Source organism: Ammodytes marinus (assembly GCF_949987685.1).
Source record: "Ammodytes marinus genome assembly, chromosome: 13".
Taxonomy (NCBI): domain Eukaryota; kingdom Metazoa; phylum Chordata; class Actinopteri; order Uranoscopiformes; family Ammodytidae; genus Ammodytes; species Ammodytes marinus.
The window spans coordinates 27,111,205-27,128,978 of record NC_137217.1 but is presented as its reverse complement, the minus strand read 5'-3'; the positions used below and the strand labels follow the sequence as shown (position 1 = coordinate 27,128,978).

At 42.9% G+C, this 17,774-nt stretch overlaps 1 protein-coding gene across 3 annotated transcripts in view; it reads right to left on the bottom strand.

Moving 5' to 3' along the window:
* Positions 1-17,536, bottom strand: part of satb1b (SATB homeobox 1b) — a 62,747-nt gene extending 45,211 nt beyond the window's left edge. For 2 of the 3 annotated variants that reach the window (XM_080039781.1, XM_080039783.1), the window contains exons 1-2: positions 3,912-5,215; positions 1,687-1,925 (exon numbers count right to left, since the gene is read on the bottom strand). In XM_080039781.1, the coding sequence (XP_079895907.1) occupies positions 1,687-1,900 (214 nt within the window). In that variant the 5' untranslated portion in view covers positions 1,901-1,925; positions 3,912-5,215. Of the gene's footprint in view, positions 1-1,686; positions 1,926-3,911; positions 5,216-17,362 lie in introns of those variants that run through there. The other variant, XM_080039782.1, reaches the window with a different exon arrangement.
* Positions 17,537-17,774: the final 238 nt, after the last annotated feature.

Sequence of the window (17,774 nt, the reverse complement as noted above, 5' to 3'; positions counted from 1 at the left end):
TGTGGGCCCTCTGCGAAGCCTTTTTACCCAGGAAGTGGCGGTTAGAGAGAGTGGGAGAGAGGGGAGAGGGGAGGGGGGGGGTGTTTGGAGGAACAAAAACGTCGTAGGAGGCCAAGAGAAGCCGACATGATGAAGGTGGAGAATTAGTCTCTTCTCAGCTGGAGCGCCACACGTAGATTAAAGGAGCAAATAAGAAGGAAAAAAAATGGCCCATCCGAGGACACTCACACAGCCACATTCCAATAGTTCCTAAAGTCCCTCTCTCCCAGAAGAAAAACCAAACCATCCAAACAAACAAACAAACAGTCTAGCCTAGGCTGCCAAGTGCTATTACAACTCCAAGAACCTGCAGGTTTTCAAATTCATTTCCAGCCTCCAGTAAAGAAAAAATAAAACATAATCGTAAAAAAAGGTTCATATTTTGGATGGCGGTGTTTTTCCACGAGACAGCGGTTTTATTAAAAAGCTATGTCATAATCTGAAAGTAGAAGCTCCCCTCTTAACAGGAATGGCTCTTAAAGGACTGAAAAACTTTCCCTTAATAAACAAATGTCGGAGCAGGAGGGCTGCGGTCGCTCGGTGAGAGACGCCGTGACACAGCGCTCCGCAGCACGACACAGGGATGATTCTCACAGCGCTCTTCTATTAGCTATTGTCTGGGTAAATAAGTGGGAGTGTGTGCAGTGTGTGTGTGTGTGTGTGTGTGTGTGTGTGTGTGTGTGTGTGTGTGTGTGTGTGTGTGCGCTGAGATGACTAAAGATGCATTGTAAAACGCTTTAGGAGTATTGGATAGCTTGCAGGGGGTTGCTGGTGGTGGGCGAAAGGTGCTGTGTATGTGTGTGAGGAACTAAATAGCTTTCTTCTATTTACACTAAAGTAGATACACAAAGTTAGTGAAACTATTGTATATTGTTGCATAATCAGGTCGTACAAACTAGGGCTGAAACTAACAAATAACTCCTATTGATTATTTTGTCAATTATTAGGTAAATTAATAATTAAGTTTGTGAGATGTCAGAAATTTAGGCAGCTGCTAATGATGATTTTAATTTTAATTTTTTGGAATTGTCGTCTATAAAATGGCAATGAAAAAGCTTCACCATAGGCACCATGTTGTAGTTACCATCCAGAACTGAGAGGGACTTTGTTTGGTCCAATTAACAGTTCAAACTCCAAAATATTTAATTTTCCTTCACAAGAGACAAAGAAAAAACAAAAATTCTCACATCTGAGAAGCAAATGTTTGCTTGAAAAAATTACTTTTTGGTTGGCAAATTAATTTTTTCTGTCAATCAAATAATCAATCAAAAAAATTGGAGGCGGACAACTCATATGTCTTCAAATGTACCAGTTAATTCAATAGATGGTCCGAACCCCCTGGAATTATTCAATCATGTGAAATAGCACAAGAAAGTAACTTGGGGGGGGCTCATGGTGTAGTGGTTAGAGCATCCCCCTAGAGGCTCAGGCCTCGCAGCAGACCTGGGTTCGAATCTGACCCGTGGTCAGTTCTCTGCATGTCATTCCCCTCTCTGCCCAATTTCATGTCTGTCTCTCTGCACTGTCAATAAAGCCTTCAAAAGCCAAAAAAAAAAAAAAAAAAGAAACTCAGGTGTTTTTGACTGAATGACAAATCAAACCAAAATCAAACCACTTCTGATGTACAGTCTTTTTCTCTGGTCTCACCTCTCTTGTGGCAGCTCTTCAGCAGGTGTCCCTGGGGCTTGTATGGGACCCCTGCCAGCTTGGCCCCGGTGCTACCCAGCCTGGCCCGGCCCAGGGGACTGCCGTTCTGCTCCAGACGGGGCAGTTTGGCTGGAGGGGCCTTGGCCTCTGACAGGCTGTTCACCAGGTCAGAGGTCTCCTTCCCCAGACACGCCTCGCTGAGATGGTCCATCATTCTCAGCACCTTGGCTCACTATCACCTGGGGGGGACACAGAGAGAGAGAGACAAGGGATGATTCAGCTGTACATCCAGGGGGTGTGTGTGTGTGTGTGTGTGTGTGTGTGTGTGTGTGTGTGTGTGTGTGTGTGTGTGTGTGTGTGTGTGTGTGTGTGTGTGTGTGTGTGTGTGTCTGTGTGTGTGTGTGTGTGGCAAGATGAAGAGCTGAAAGGTGATTCAAGAGAAGAGATGAAAAAAAAAATCTCTTGTGTTTATATCTCTGACATGTGAAGAAATAATTTTTTTATAGAGCACAAAAAGTCATTTAAAGGTGGAGTCAGTGATTCTGCAGAAAGCTTGTTTTCAAATTCTGTGAAAATCTCTTCACGATGTGCTACCTGTCCATACTGTTTGTGCACTGAAAAAAAAAATCCAGTGTTACTACACAGCCTGGGCTCTGTAAACGGGAGGAGATATTCAATGATTTTGACTTAATGTGATTTTGACAACAAACATTTTCCAGAATCGCTGACTCCACCTTTAAGTAGCCAAAACCTCTGACAAAAAAAAAAGGCCCATTGCGGCAATATACTGTCAATTCGCTTCAGAGTTATGTCGACGTTTCCGTGCGGCTGTAATGTTCCCATTTTTCAACAGCATGTATTATGTATGGGTGTCCCGCTAGAGATTCTCATGCGATTTGGGGGCAAACAAGCCACGGGTTTTTTTTAGTGCAAACACTTTAATTTGCTGGGAGATTCCACTTGAGTGAGTCCAGAGCAGTTCAAGGAACAAGGTTTCTGCTGCTGGCTCATGCAGAGAGAGAGAGAGAGAGAGAGAGAGAGAGAGAGAGAGAGAGAGAGAGAGAAACTGTAACGTAAAACGGTTTCTGAGTCACTCGGTGTGGATTCACATGTATTCATGACGCAGCTCGGAGGGAAAAAGGCTACAAACGTCATATCAAAGTGACAGACAGAGACACACACACACACACACACACACACACACACACACACACACACACATATAATATTAGTTGCATGACTTTACAGGTGTGACCTTTTTTTGATTTTGCAAGTGCATTGAAGTACGTCATTTATTTCATTGTATTTAATATTTTTTCTATTAGGCTAGATTTTTCTATTTTTGTAAATTCATCTTTGTATTCAGTTTTTGTAACTGTGAGCATGCATTTCATAAACTCAAACTGCATGACAGGTAAATATAAATGAGGAAGATTTGGAAAAGTTTGACACAGTTGCTGACTCATTAGAAAAGCATATCCATCAAAAGTTCAAGGGAGAAAGGGAGCGGAACGGGAGAAACAGTGGCGAGGGAAAGGTGGAGTCTGTGTGTGGCAGCTTTAACCACAGGTGCTTTCAACACACACACACACACACACACACACACACACACACACACACACACACACACACACACACACACACACAGAGCCACTGAGTGTGTGAGGCTGCAGCTCATCATTCCGTGCATTATTTGAACTCCCCAGATACAATCAATCTTCATAGGGAGATGCGCTCGGTTATAAAACTGCAATGCAAAAAAAAAAATAGAGTAATTATGGCTGATTGTGCACGCAGGTTAACGCACCGTGCTGACAAACGTGAACTGGAATGCAGTTTGTCAAAGAGCGAAAAGGGCAAAATCATCCACCCCCACGCTGAAAGATCACAAACTCCCCCATTCATAACAGGCAATGAGGCAACTAATTCTCCACAAATAGGGGAGTGTGGTGGGGGGGGGGGGGGGGGGCAGAGGAATCCAGACCCGGATACAGTCCGGATCCAGGTTAGGATTTTTAAATGACCTTAAAAGACACACACACTCACACACTCAGTCACACACAGAACAGTAGCAGTAGTTCAAATACACACATCACCCCTTAAAGAGGCAGTTTAAAGGGAAGACAAGTTGAGAGAGAGAGAGAGAGAGAGAGAGAGAGAGAGAGAGAGAGAGAGAGAGAGAGAGAGAGAGAGAGAGAGTGAAAAAAAAAATCTTCCACACCAACCTGAATCGCAGCACTCCAGCACTGGGGAGCATAAAACAAACGCGTCTTCTTCAAGTTTGGCCAGGGTAGAAAAAGAAGAAAAAAAGAAAAGAAAAAAACTCCCAGGTCTTCTCTTCTTGTTATCGCTTTGTCCGTTTTCTCTGCATGTGCATGACAGCAAAAGGCTTTATTAGCCTAGGATTATTAGGCTATTACTATTTACCCCCCAGAAAAAGAAAAAAAAGAGGGTAAAATCAGTGTTTACAAAGAGGCTTTCTCTTGCTCTTCTTGGCACAGGTCTGACAGGCGATGCGAGCAAACAACAACCCAGGTCTGTGACAGAGACGGCGAGGTCGAGATGGACCGTGATAGGCGAACATTGGTAAGCGGTTAATATGTGTGCGCGCATATGTGTGTGTGCATGTGTGCGTGTAGGTGTGTGCGTAAACCCCCCTAACGTTAGCTAATTCCGTCCAACTGGAGGATAAAAACGGCAAGCGTATCCGTCAGAAACGGCGGCGACATTTAGCCCAAAGTGAAGCAGGATCGGTTACAAGTGAAAGGCGACTTCAAGGCAAGCTGCTTCTTTTTTTTTTTAGTTTCGGCACGAACAACACAACATCCGAATCGCTACATCGGGCGGGCAAGAGCAGAGCAGTGGAGCAGTGAGCCGTAGGTCCCCGGCACACACATACACACACTCACACACACACACACACTCCCGGACACAGTTGTAATGATAATACGCGCCGTACCGTTCAGTGTTCACGGAGGAAAAAACAGCGAATACCGTCGGGCTTGGCTTCACATTCAGACTGACTGATAAATAGCCTAAACTAGGCTACTACACATAACAAGAAACGAGAGACAGACAGTGTGGTTCTAATTGCTATCGCGTTTTGGAAGGCGATGTGGAGAGACGATATGCGGACAGTCGGAACAGGTTCGCCAAAATAAAACAAGCAGAAGGGAGGAGGAGGAGGAGAGGAAGGAGGCAGATGAGAGAGAGCGATAAAGGGGGGGTCAAAAAGTGCGGTTTACTTTCCCGATGTCGAGGATAAATAAGGCTCGCTGTGGATGCATATGGAGAGCTGCTGGAGTAATAGCCTGCTGTAGGAGGTGTCCTGTGTGATGTTGGTTGGTTGGGGATCGGCGTCCGGACGGAGCTCCTCTCTTTCGCTCTGTGTGTGTGTGTCTCTGGCTCTCTCTCTCCCTCTCTCGCACTCCGTCTCTCCCTCTCTGTCCCCATTAAATTATTAGTTGTATTGACTCATCACTCCCCCCTCTCCTCTCATAGCCTACTCTACTCGCTACTGCCGCTCGTGCTGGTGCTTCCCCATTCTCCTCAATTCTGGTGGCGTGCTGGTGGCAAGAAGGGGTAAAAAAAATAGAAAAAAATAGGGGTGTGTGTGTGTGTGTGGAAGAGAGAGACAGGGATAAATAATCCCCCTTTTAATATAATAGTAGATTGATCATGTCCATATAATAAAGATTCCTCCTAATCTGAGTCCAAAAAGTCATGCCAGGAGACACATAAAGTGAAGAAAGTGGACATGGTGAGAAACCACACATACACACACCTAAGCACACGCAGCATGTGCCATGTGCACACATTCACGCACACGCATAGGGTAGGCCTACACACACGCGCGCGCTAACACACACACACACACACACACACACACACACACACACACACACACACACACATACATACAACACAGAGCAAAACGGTGGTGCGATTTCCGGCTGTGCGCGTAGGAATTTATAATCAGCTTGATTAGAGTGAGGCGGTCCTGCATTTATTACCCGTTACACACACAGATGCTCGCACGCACGCACACACATGCGCAATTTTATGCCTTGATTTATTGTGTTTTTTCCCCTTTTTTAAATTTTCTTAACTTTATGACCAAATATTTTTCCTAGTTTACAAACTTGTTTACATTCTAAGGTTAACTATTTGACCTCCAGTCATTCTGAAATAATCAAACATCACAAATGATTTGTGCCCTTTCCATTCACACTGGGCATGTCTCACACTGGGCATGTCTCAAGTCTGTAATACACTTTCATCACATTTGCCATAAACTGATATCGAACTTCACAAATCAAAAAGTGTACTAGTTAAATTAAGGAATATGCATTCATTCTTAGACATGGGCTATAATGCAAAAAAAAATGTATACATTTAATTAGTTGGTATATTGAACTAATACATTATACATATTCACGACAGCCTTAAAAAGTGGGAAGGATGGAGAGTTATATCCCTGTCTGTAGGTTGGTTAGCAGTAGACACCAATGTTAAATAGATATCTCAGTCTAATATTTAGTTATTACATTGTGAATAAAATGCATATATCCTGGTATAATATCATCAACAAAGAAAGACAAAGTACATGTATTTCCTCTATTTCCATATAAAGTAGATTAGTCTGCTAGCACTTGACATTTGCTAACACATAGTTTAAACTCTATATATCACAAATTATAAAAAGTGATTTATGGTACAATGTCCTAACACTACATCCATGGGAACTATGCTCTCATCAAACAAAAAAAAACATGGCTGACTGTTCCCATCTCACTGTTGTCATTCTGATATATTATCTCCCAAACTTTACCTCCATAGCACGTCGCACTGTATTATGTCAAACTGGATTATACCACAATATTAGACAAGCTAATCTCTGTTGATATTGTCAACAAAACCCTGAACTGTCAAAGTGGAGGATGAACAGACAGGAGGTAAAGGAAGAGAGAACAGAGGAGGCATGTTTACAGGCTGGCGAGCGACACAATCTCTGCAAACAATAGCAAGCTGGAAGGTCTTTCTCCACTCAAGCTATTGTTATTAGTTTGTAATTATTTCATGAACCCTTCCCTGCTGGCGGGCTTTGTCGCTCCCGACCAAAACTGCAAAACATATCAAGATAAGGTAATCTCTGTTGATATTGTCAATAAAGGCCCGATATGGTGTTTGCACCTAACCTTAAGGTGGTCTAATGATAACTGGTTCACTTTGACTTTATGAGCCTGGACTAATATCTGGTGAACACACAGATGCAAACGCACGCGCACACACACACACACACACACACACACACACACACACACACACACACACACACACACACATACACATACTGATACACACACACACACACACACACACACGCATGCCCACGCAAACACGCACGCACGGACGCACACATACAAATAAACACACAGACAGGCGACAATAAACACATCAATGCTGTCTGCTACTGTGAGGTGCAGACATTTTTAGCTCTCCATCTTCAGCTCCTATAAAAAGGTGTGAGTGTGTGGGGCAAAGTTCATTGTCAAGACCACATGGGTTTTCACTCTCACACACCCACACACACACACACACACACACACACACACACACACACACACACACACACCCACACACACACACACACACACACACAGTAAAATATATAGATACTGATATCATATAAAAAATTATTCAGGGTAAGAGCAATTAAACATAAAACCAAAGAAGAAAGAAGTATTCATTAATTCATCACCAGTTTGCAATAGATTGAACTTTCTAGCTTTTTGCTGTTAGCGATATATGAGCCAAAAATCAAACAAGCGCGCCTGTCCAGGTTGTGTAAGAACAACAACAGGAAACCATCAGAAAACAGGAAGCGTGTTGTACACCTATCGCGACGGCAAAGCCAGAGGTTGAGTGAGCCGAGCGTAGAGGTCAGGCGCTGTGTGAAACATAACGCCGAATGCTTAGAGAGAGATCTTTGCAGGGCTCATAAGACTCCTTTATGCGTGAGACCGTAAACACAGTGATGGTATATATATATATATATATATATATATATATATATATATATATCGCCACACACACAAAGCTGTTGTCTCATAAACAATGCAAGACCGCAGACGTGAGCCTGTCAGCTAGGCAGGAACCGCCGTCACGTGACAAAAACTCTACGGAACAACTGCAAAGAGAAAAATCCTTCATACAGTGTTTACGGAAGGTGTTTTACGCTGCAGTTTTGAGGGGAAATCAGACCAGAGTCCTTTTTTAAAAGAATTTCGAAATCAGATCAAAGAACACATGGCGGAAGAAGTGATGTAGTGTTGTATCACTCACTACGCAGGAGCAAACAGTACAGTTTTACACCTCTCATTCAACCCCATTGCTTCTGAAACCAAATCATTGTTCCACCCACCCAATGCGAGGTTCAAAAGTATGCTATTTTTTTTTTAAATACACTGGCATCCAAAAAAGGCTGCATTAGGAATTCAGTGCAGAAGGCCAGCTGTAGCGGAGAAGCTTTTAACGGAAAAGAAATGCAACCTTTCGGACCTGAAATGGAACAATGTCTTGCACATTTTTTGACACTTGGTTATAGCGGGAGGCTGTGTGTCTTGAGGGGGAGGCTGCACTTGTAAAAAGGGTCCCACGTCTGTGGCTTTTTCTGACAGGAAATGGAAGAGTCGTCGTACCTGCTTGTATTAGACCAAGATGTGTTTTTTTTTTCTAATTCGAGAGCAGAGGCCGAAGCACAGATTCAGTGATCACTTCTTATCTAGCGTGGACTAGCTGTGGTGTTAAGTGTGGTTAAATACATCTGAATAAAAGACCCAAAACTGTTGATAAATTATTATATTTTCAGAGAGTCCTTCTTTAAGATGTTCACAAAGTCACAAACGAAATGACAGGTTTTTATTTGAAAGTGAAATTGACCAATGAATCATATTGAAGTTAATGTCTACATTTAGCTCGTTGCTATGTGATAGGTACTGTACATTAAAACGAGATTAAATTGTCGTAAAACATTTTTTGGGGAGGGACAATTTTTTTATAATAAATAATTAATATAAGGTAGTAATTTCTCTCTAATCGTATGGGCGATTATATATTATATTATATTATATTATATATATTTTCCAAAATGTCCTCTGTTGTGGTTCATTGGTGTCACTGTGATATGTAGAAACATGAATTGCTCAAACAGGCTGCAGCCCAACCCTCCACACACACACACACACACACACACACACACACACACACACACACACACACACACACACACACACACACACACCTCAGCATCACCTACACCTTCACTGGATCGCATCACTACATGTTTTCCCCGTTACCATGTTTTACACGATGTTCCGTTTCCCTCTGTTATTTTGTTGTTGTTTTTCCTTGGCCACGGTTAGCAGCGTTTTTTGGAAAAAAAACAGGAGGGACGGTAGCAAAGCAGAGCCATTGTCAGGCAAAATGCTCTTTTCTCTCTGGCATGACGCAAGCAGCCGCAGTCATTTCCACTGTGATTGTCGGGCGCCATCAGAGAGCATCGATAACCCCTGCCAGGCCTTGGCACCAGCCAACAGGTGCCGGCACTGCCAGCTAGGGTTGGCATGACGCTCCTGTGAAAACCCTCTGACATCCAGAAGGGCACAGATTTGCACTGAATGCACCACTGAATCAACACTGCTGATTATCAATTAACATATACCGTTTTGTATCGCACAGAATAGAGGAGGGAAAAATGGCTTTTTGAAAAACACAGAAAAGCCTGCTTAAAAATACTAGCCAGTGTGCTGTGTGTTATAATCATGCGCTGTTGAATACAGATTTAGCTCTGTTCAAGGTGGGGTTTTTCACAAGCCTGTGCGGCTTTGTGCCGGGCAGATACAGTATACGTGGTAGTGAGCTCGTCATTTACGCGGGAGTGTAATTGTTTGAGGAAAAATATTTTTTTGTGCCCGTTTGGCTGCGTTTGTAAAGAAAAAACCTGAAAAAATGACGCGAGAAACACGACGGACCGGATGCTAAATTGCAACAAAAGACACCTCGTATTTAAATGTCAGGAGTCATAGCATTACACCGCAGTTACATTTCATCGTTACAGTGTGCATTACCACAGGCACAGCATGTTCTCACCATAATACACTTATCACACAATCACATCTGGCCTGATGCTTTCTACACCACATGTGTGTGTGTGTGTGTCTCAGGAGGAATTAAATATTATGTCTGTTTTCTTTTAGAAGACACTAATAATCAACAGAAAAAAGGGCTGAAAGGATTGAAGATTAATAATAAAATGTTACATTGTTTCTGAAACATCTTTATTTTCTGTGTCAAGGCGGAAGCCGGCACCGTCGCTAACCGTACGTAGGTGTTGATGTCTTCATGCTCGCCCCTTGTGATGCTTCTAATGGGCATTAATACGATTATTTGGATTACCAATACAAATTAGTCTGCGCATCCAGTCTGAGCTATAACGCAAGCAGCATGGGGCTAAGAGCCGTCACCGGTTTGACTTTGAGCTCTTTTCTGCAAGTGTCTGCCATAATAAAACACACACACACACACACACACACACACACACACACACACACACACACACACACACACACACACACATAAACATAATAGTATTATTAGTGTCTGCAAAAGGATTTTAATAATCTGTCGGGGGAAACGTGTCATAGCACGCCTGCGTCAGTGTGGGTGCACGGATGAGACAAGATGTCACGTGCAGTAAAAAAAGGAATCCGAGGGTGGTGTACAGTAGGTGCCGTGCAAAACCGACAAGCTGTTAAATGAGTATTAAAAGATCAGAATTCTTGTCCAAACAAAAGTGCTGTATTGATGCAGAGGTAAAGATAATATTTCATAGATTAACAGTTAGGAGTTAATTCACCCTAGAGGGAAGGCATTTGACTTTTCTGAACACATTGTTTAGTGCTGTCGGCATGTAGGTCATTATGTGGGCAAAACAAGTTTCAAGATGTGTTAAAAGGCTCCAGACTATAGCGCAACCGAACATGCTACTGAAACTAAATGTTGTGATTGTTAATATAGAAGTAAAGTCTACAGATCCAACATACTGAATGATTACTTCTGCTGTAGAGTAATGCGTCATCAAGTTGTCGGGTAAGGTCTCACTTCGCTCACTGTCTTCCAAGAAACTCTATTGTGTTTTGTTTTATTCGACTGATCTTCCTGCAAAACTGTTGCACAATATCACAACCCATCTTGACTTCCATATAAAGAGGTCACAGGGCCGAGGTGGTGATTAAGCCACAATAACTGACTTAATCAGTTGTTAAGAGGCGAGACACAGATAGACCGAATATTCAAAAAGGAACATATCCTCCAAATCAAATCACTTTCATGTTTTTCCATTAGCCTCTCTCTCTCTCTCTCACACACACACACACACACACACACAGCCGACGTGGCTTTCAATTACTTGTGTGAAATAAGGTGATTTTCTACAATTTTCATCTGTCCGCGTTTTTTCGGTGTGGGAGGAGGGAGAGAAGAAGAGTGAGAAAGAAAGAAAGAAAGAAACAAGGGGGATGTAATGAACTGAGAGTCGACTCCTAAGTGCTTAATTGTTTTTATAATCACATGAAGTCGACAGAAATAGCAGCCGGCGCGAGTGGTCTCTCTCGTCACCTCAGGTCTGCTGACAGGAAAGGCCTTAACGCCAGTTGGCCTTCACATACGGGTCTGTGCGTGGCGCCCGCAGAACACAAACATAGCTATTTTATTTTTTTCCACCTCTCTCGTCGACGTGTATAAGACATTCACCGCTGCGCACACACACACACGCACACACACACACACACACACACACTCACACACATCTCGTTCTCACATCGTAACTGCTGCACTCTCGACGCCCACCCTTACGATTTTGCGGTGTTAACTGTACACAATGCAACTCCCACGCAGATGCACGGCTCAAACACACACACACACACACACACACACACATGCATATCCGCTCAGTGGTGGCGGCGAGCGAGCTTCGTTTTTGCACTGTCGAACGAGGGCTAAACACCACAGCCAACCTTGGGGTTATCGGGTCCACATTGGGCATATTTCCCATCGAGTAGAGTCAGCTCAGGCCTGTGTCAGTCCCACTAACATGAATCTTTATTAACAGATTTAGAAGTGCATAGCTCCCTGAGAGGACTCTTGTTTTTGTTTATGGCGGCCTGTCCCTCTCACGCTCTCTACGCCCTTTATCGAATTATAACTAACTAATTAGTCATAAAACCATCAACGGTCATCAGACACAGGGAGTTTTTTTTTTGTTTTTTTTGAGAAATTACTTTTCTATCACTGCTGGTCCGGTCACCACATGACCGAATAATTTAGATCTTAATTTCTGCCTCGTGGATTGCTACAAATGAACAATTAATAGAGTTAGTTAGAAAAGACAGTGGTGTTTGTGTAAGGCAGAGAGAGCGAGAGAGAGATAGAGAAAGAGAAAGAGAGAGGGCAGACTGTAAGGTTGACCCCGTCCTGCTGGGTTGTGGGGAGAGACAGTGAAGGGCACAGTACCAAGGCCTTGTGGGGAGTTCTTGGGAGTGTTAAAGAAATGAATGCAGGTGACGGGATGGTGTTACTGGTCTCAGTGTGTGAGAGAGTGGAGCTTGCTATACGCTGAGATGAAAGGAGAGTTGGGATACTGTACGTGCATGTGAGGGAGAAAGCACCCTCTTAATATGGAGGCTCACAGGCAGAAGTACTGAATAAGACATGCAGACTTAAGGATGTGGTTCTTTATCTAAATATTTTTTTCTTTTGCATATTTAATCCCTTGTCAAAGGATTGCATCGTGCATCCGCTGACGAACAAAACAGTTGATAAGGCAAGGGTGTGTGTGTGTGTGTGTGTGTGTGTGTGTGTGTGTGTGTGTGAGACAGACAGACAGACAGAGAATACAGTATCTGTTGAAATTGTTTCATTGGAGTATGTGGGTGGGTATTAACAACCTGATCTTAGCAGGATGCGCTTTCCTCTAAATCGCTCTCTTTTTTCATATATGAACAAAGGATTCAGAAAAACCTACACAGATTGGATAAAGACAAGCGTCGGAATAAAAGACAATGATTATTTTTTTCCCTCTCAAGAAATACAAATATATGTATGGTATGTATGTACAGTATAATAATGTGATTTGAATTGTGAAAACTTCAATGTATATGCTCTCCTAAATGACATTTGCCACGGTAGCATGAAGCCATGTAAATAACGAGAACAACGGGAGAAATCTAACATAGGAGGGATTTCATTTTAGTAAAAAAGCGTGACAAAACCGATATGACGGACTTTATGCTTTTTATCTCCGGGCGAGGACACGCCAACCCATTCGGCAAAAACGGGGCTGATTGTCAGCACCCAAAGACAATGTGACGCTTTTATCACTAAGCCTAAGGAATCTGGATCAACAGTATGCTAAACATATGCCAGAATAAATGCAGTCAAACATGCTGGGACAACATAACCCCCCCTCTTGTCCCTTCCAACTCTCTCTCTCTCTCTCTCTCTCTCTCTCTCTCTCTCTCTCTCTCTCCTTTTTTAATTTTTTATAAAGAACTTTCCAGATAATGACAAAATGAGTTATAACTCCTGAATCACACACAGTAAGCGCTCACCCAGGGTGGTATGTCTGTCTGTAGCCGTGAGAATGGGGCGGGGAGGGGGGGGGGGGCTTTCTTACATATTTTGAGCCGTGGAATGCAGCAGCGGTCCCTATTAACACACCAACCTTTTCTTTTCACAAACTAGTTGCAACATGTCATACAAAAAAAATGCTGCAAATCATTGTTATCTTTCTCCTCTATTAGCAATCATAACAGAGCTATTTCATACAGAGGAGGGATGGTGTGAGACAGTGTGTGAGACAGTGTGTGAGACAGTGTGTGTGTGTGTGTCTGTGTGTGTGTGTGTGGAGGGGTGGAATCCCCAAAAGAGCCACACATTAAAAAAACGAGACAGGCCTCTTATTTACTGGCGACAGTCTAATAAATACATTTGCTGGCAGCTAAACAGGTATTTACTCTGCGCCCTACCACAGGTATAATTTCACTGTTTGCTGAGCTGTTATTTTGCCACTGTAGCGATAATTATCGAGGTGGGTAAAGTAAGACGATTAATGGTTTTAGCCGAGATATCAGTCTCTGCAAGGGACTGAAACTCCCAGCACATATACTCAACTGTTCAGGGGGTTTAAAAAATCTGCATCTTTTGCTACGGGAAATAAAATAAAAATAGTCCATTGTAAGAAATCAAAGCGGTGTGCTGCAAACATGTATAAATATATAAAACATATTTAAAAAAAATGTTTTTACCCTGCAGCAATAATACTTTCCTTAAACATTTTTATAGTTTGCAGTAAGCATTAAAACTGATGATTCAGAGCAGATTTCAATATTCAAATCAAAATGATGAAGCACAATTATCATCACGTCGGAGCAGACTGCACAGCAACAAACAACAACGAGACACAATCACAACCTCGCTCTCCGATGTTACACACTAATTGGTCTCGAAGGGTCAAAAGACAAACTTTGTCGCTTGCTCTCGCCTTGTCTGACAACCTGCTCTCCATCGCCTGTTACATTAAGCTAAGACCTCGATTTTGAGAGCTCGGCACGCCAACCTGGCAACCACTGTATTGTGCTTAGCTAATCCCCGTCTATGCTTGGAGGGGTAAAACGGTTTAAAACGGTGATACGTAGAAGAACTCGTAGTCCTTCCACTGTTTCCCTTGGAACAACAACCGAACCTGGCAACCCAGGAGTGACGGTTAAAAAAGGAGCTGCCATGCAAAGTGTTACAGGGATTTAAAAGGCAAAAAGACAACAGGACATGCCTTGTCTATTTGTGAGCATTACGAGCCCATTTCCTGCCATTTCACTACTACAGTATACAGTGAATGCAGCGTGCACTAGTTTCGATTAGTTGTCATGAAAACCAAACTGAGCTCTAAGGAGGAGGGGGGGGGGGGTGAGTGTAACAAGGTTAAACCTGCAAGTTAAGAGTAATACAGGTAGAAAGGTAAGGAAACACTTAGGTGATTTCCCAGTTCCAAACCTAATTGTAAATCACAGTATGGTTATTGTAAGAGCCGTGAACACGACAGCAACGCATTCAGAAGGAATTAATTACACACTAATAAGCGGCGGCAGATGTTTTAGGCTTTACTGCTACTGGATCCTGTGTGACCTGGCAGTCATACGCCACTGCAGTTGTCCTCTCTCTCTCTTTCTCTCTCTCTCTTTCTCTCTCTCTCTCTCTCTCTCTCTCTCTCTCTCTTTCTCTCCCTCTCTGATTCTTATCATTCCTGCCAAACAAGTTTATCTGAAGGAAATTTTGGCCAAAGAGACTTGACATGCCTACATGTTACATGTGGATATGTATGCAAGCATTTCATTTTTTCGTATTGTTGTGTGTGTGTGTGTGTGTGTGTGTGTGTGTGTGTGTGTGTGTGTGTGTGTGTGTGTGTGTGTGTGTCTGTGTGTGTGTATGTGTGTGCCACTTTCTCAACCACAAACAGATACAAAATGTGTGATTCTAATGAAAGGACTCAGAGCCGGTGAGTAAGACCGAGAAAGTTTATGCTTCATCGTTCACAAGCGGCCGTTGAAAGGATTTTGTCTTTTTTGTCTGAAGACTTTCTTACAAGAAGTCACACATGGCAAAGCCTGAGACAGGAAAAGGGCTGTGTGTGTGTGTGTGTGTGTGTGTGTGTGTGTGTGTGTGTGTCATTGCGCTGTCAGAGGTACTGACCAGATAAGCCACAGCACCTTGAACTGAACACAGATCTGCAAGAGATGAAAGGAGGGAGCGCTCACCGGTTTGCTGTGCCACGACCTGTTTTTTGTTCCCATGATGCAGAGAGGTGCCACGCTTGACCTCCATAATCGCATGTGAGCGGAACAATAGCACACCACCTCCTGACAAACAACAGCAAGACAATAAACCACTGGCGACAACGCTGTAGGACTGAAGATCGGTACAAGATAATAATTGCCCTATGAAGTTTCTGATTAAACGCAAACTTCTTCACTGGATTTGATTGTGAATGATAATTTTCACACTTTGCATCATTGCTAAATTAACAAATGTAATAGTTAACAGTAATCTTAAGGTTAGATTACACCTACAGTAACAAACTCTAGTCTATGTAAATGAGTGTATTTGTGCTAATATCTATTCACTAATAATCTTGAATATCAAATTTAAAGCCACTGGCCAAAGCAGGTGTGTGAAATGTCAGCTATTTTCTAAAGGAGCAGAGAGTGAAACCATTTTTCTTTCTTAAACCTGTAAACCACAGAACACCGTTGCCCACGCAGTGTTAAGATGACAATACATGTTCTCATAACTGTCCTCTGTTTCTCTGTCTCCCTTACACACACACACACACACACACACACACACACACACACACACACACACACACACACACACACACACACACACACACACAATCTAACAAACGCACAAGTCTGGTCGTACCTGAAATGACTTTCTCAACACTGTGACTAAAGCCACAAGGCTGCAGACCAAACAGCATTTCTACACCATCTCTGTATCATCTCATCTACCTGGCTGCCTCACACCAAGTCATGCAGATAGATAGATAGATAGAGAAATACATTCATTAACTATTTGTTTCCCTGTGAATGCGTCAAACCTTTTTTATGCTATCTCTTTTGAGTCACTGCAGTGTCTATTTTATTTTTTAAGAGTTGCACAAAGTGCTTCACGCCCCACAGCAATAAAAGTGTTGGAGCAAGTTGACACGTAATTCAATATTAAGTACATGGAAAGAATAAATGAAGTGGCTCTAATGGCCCCCTAATAAAAAGTAGTAAAAGTAGATGGGCAGTTGGGCTGCAAGTATAGCTTCAGCATTTCTAATAGACATGTCAGCAGTTTCATTACTGCTGTGGTTTGTCAACAGACAGTGGTGTGACTGTGCAATGAGTAAGAAATGAAAGCAAAGGCCCCTCCTGTCAAAAGTCCTGACACAAAAAAATAAAATAAAAATATTTCAAAATAAGATTCATATTGTGGGAGAAAAAAAGAACTCTTGGTTCCTACAGTGACCAGGTCATGAGCAGCGGTGGCAGCATCACTTCTCGCTCCTCTGCTGCGCCGCGGAATAAGTTGTTAAATGAATTAGAGGAGATGGATGTACTTAACCCCGCGCCAATATCACGAGTGCTTTGCCTATTCGTGCAGAAATGACACAGGGCCTATTTCTGAACATGTATAATTAGATGGCAACACTAAAAAAAAATAATAATCTGAATGCGTGCGTGCGTTTATATTGACCATCATGCATGCAATCCATATTCTGTATTTTTTTAAACCACTTTATGAAACATTAAACATCCTTTGCAGCCACTTTTGGGGCTGTGTGGGTGTTTAAGTGATTTGGAAGATCGGTCTGAAAAATGCTTTTAATTCGTTTACAGCCGAGTGGTGTATATCCTTCTAAATGCACTTTATTTGTACGAGTCGCGAGAAGAAATAAAGCACATCTAAAACATATGTAGACACATTTGGATAGAAAGAGCGACACAGTGAGAATGACAGCGAGATAATTTATGGCAAACGCGTGTGTATAGTCTACACGATGGGACCGTACCTTTAAAGTCAGCAGTCGCGCGACCTCTTGTTTTCCATCAAAAGTTGAACAACCTCTTGACACCGCTCCACGACCGACGAGAGATCCAAAAATAGGCAGCTGCTCTGTGGGAGGGGAAGAAAAAAAGTCAAAAGTCCTATATGGTTGAGGATAGGTGGTGGTGGTAGGGGGGGAGAGAGAGACGGGGATTTGTCTTGAAGAAAAAACCGCACCGGCGTAATAGGGGTTGAAGTTGGGGAGCGCACTGCACTGCACGGCGGATGGAGCGCAGAGGAGAGTGGCGGCATGCGAGGAGGGCTGCTGCTTTGAGAGGGTGGCAGGTAAACGAACCGCCCCTCCCCGTTTTCTGATGCTCAAATCGATGATTTGCCAGCTGTGGCGCAGCTTGTCTCATTGCCCCACTTTGGTTTTT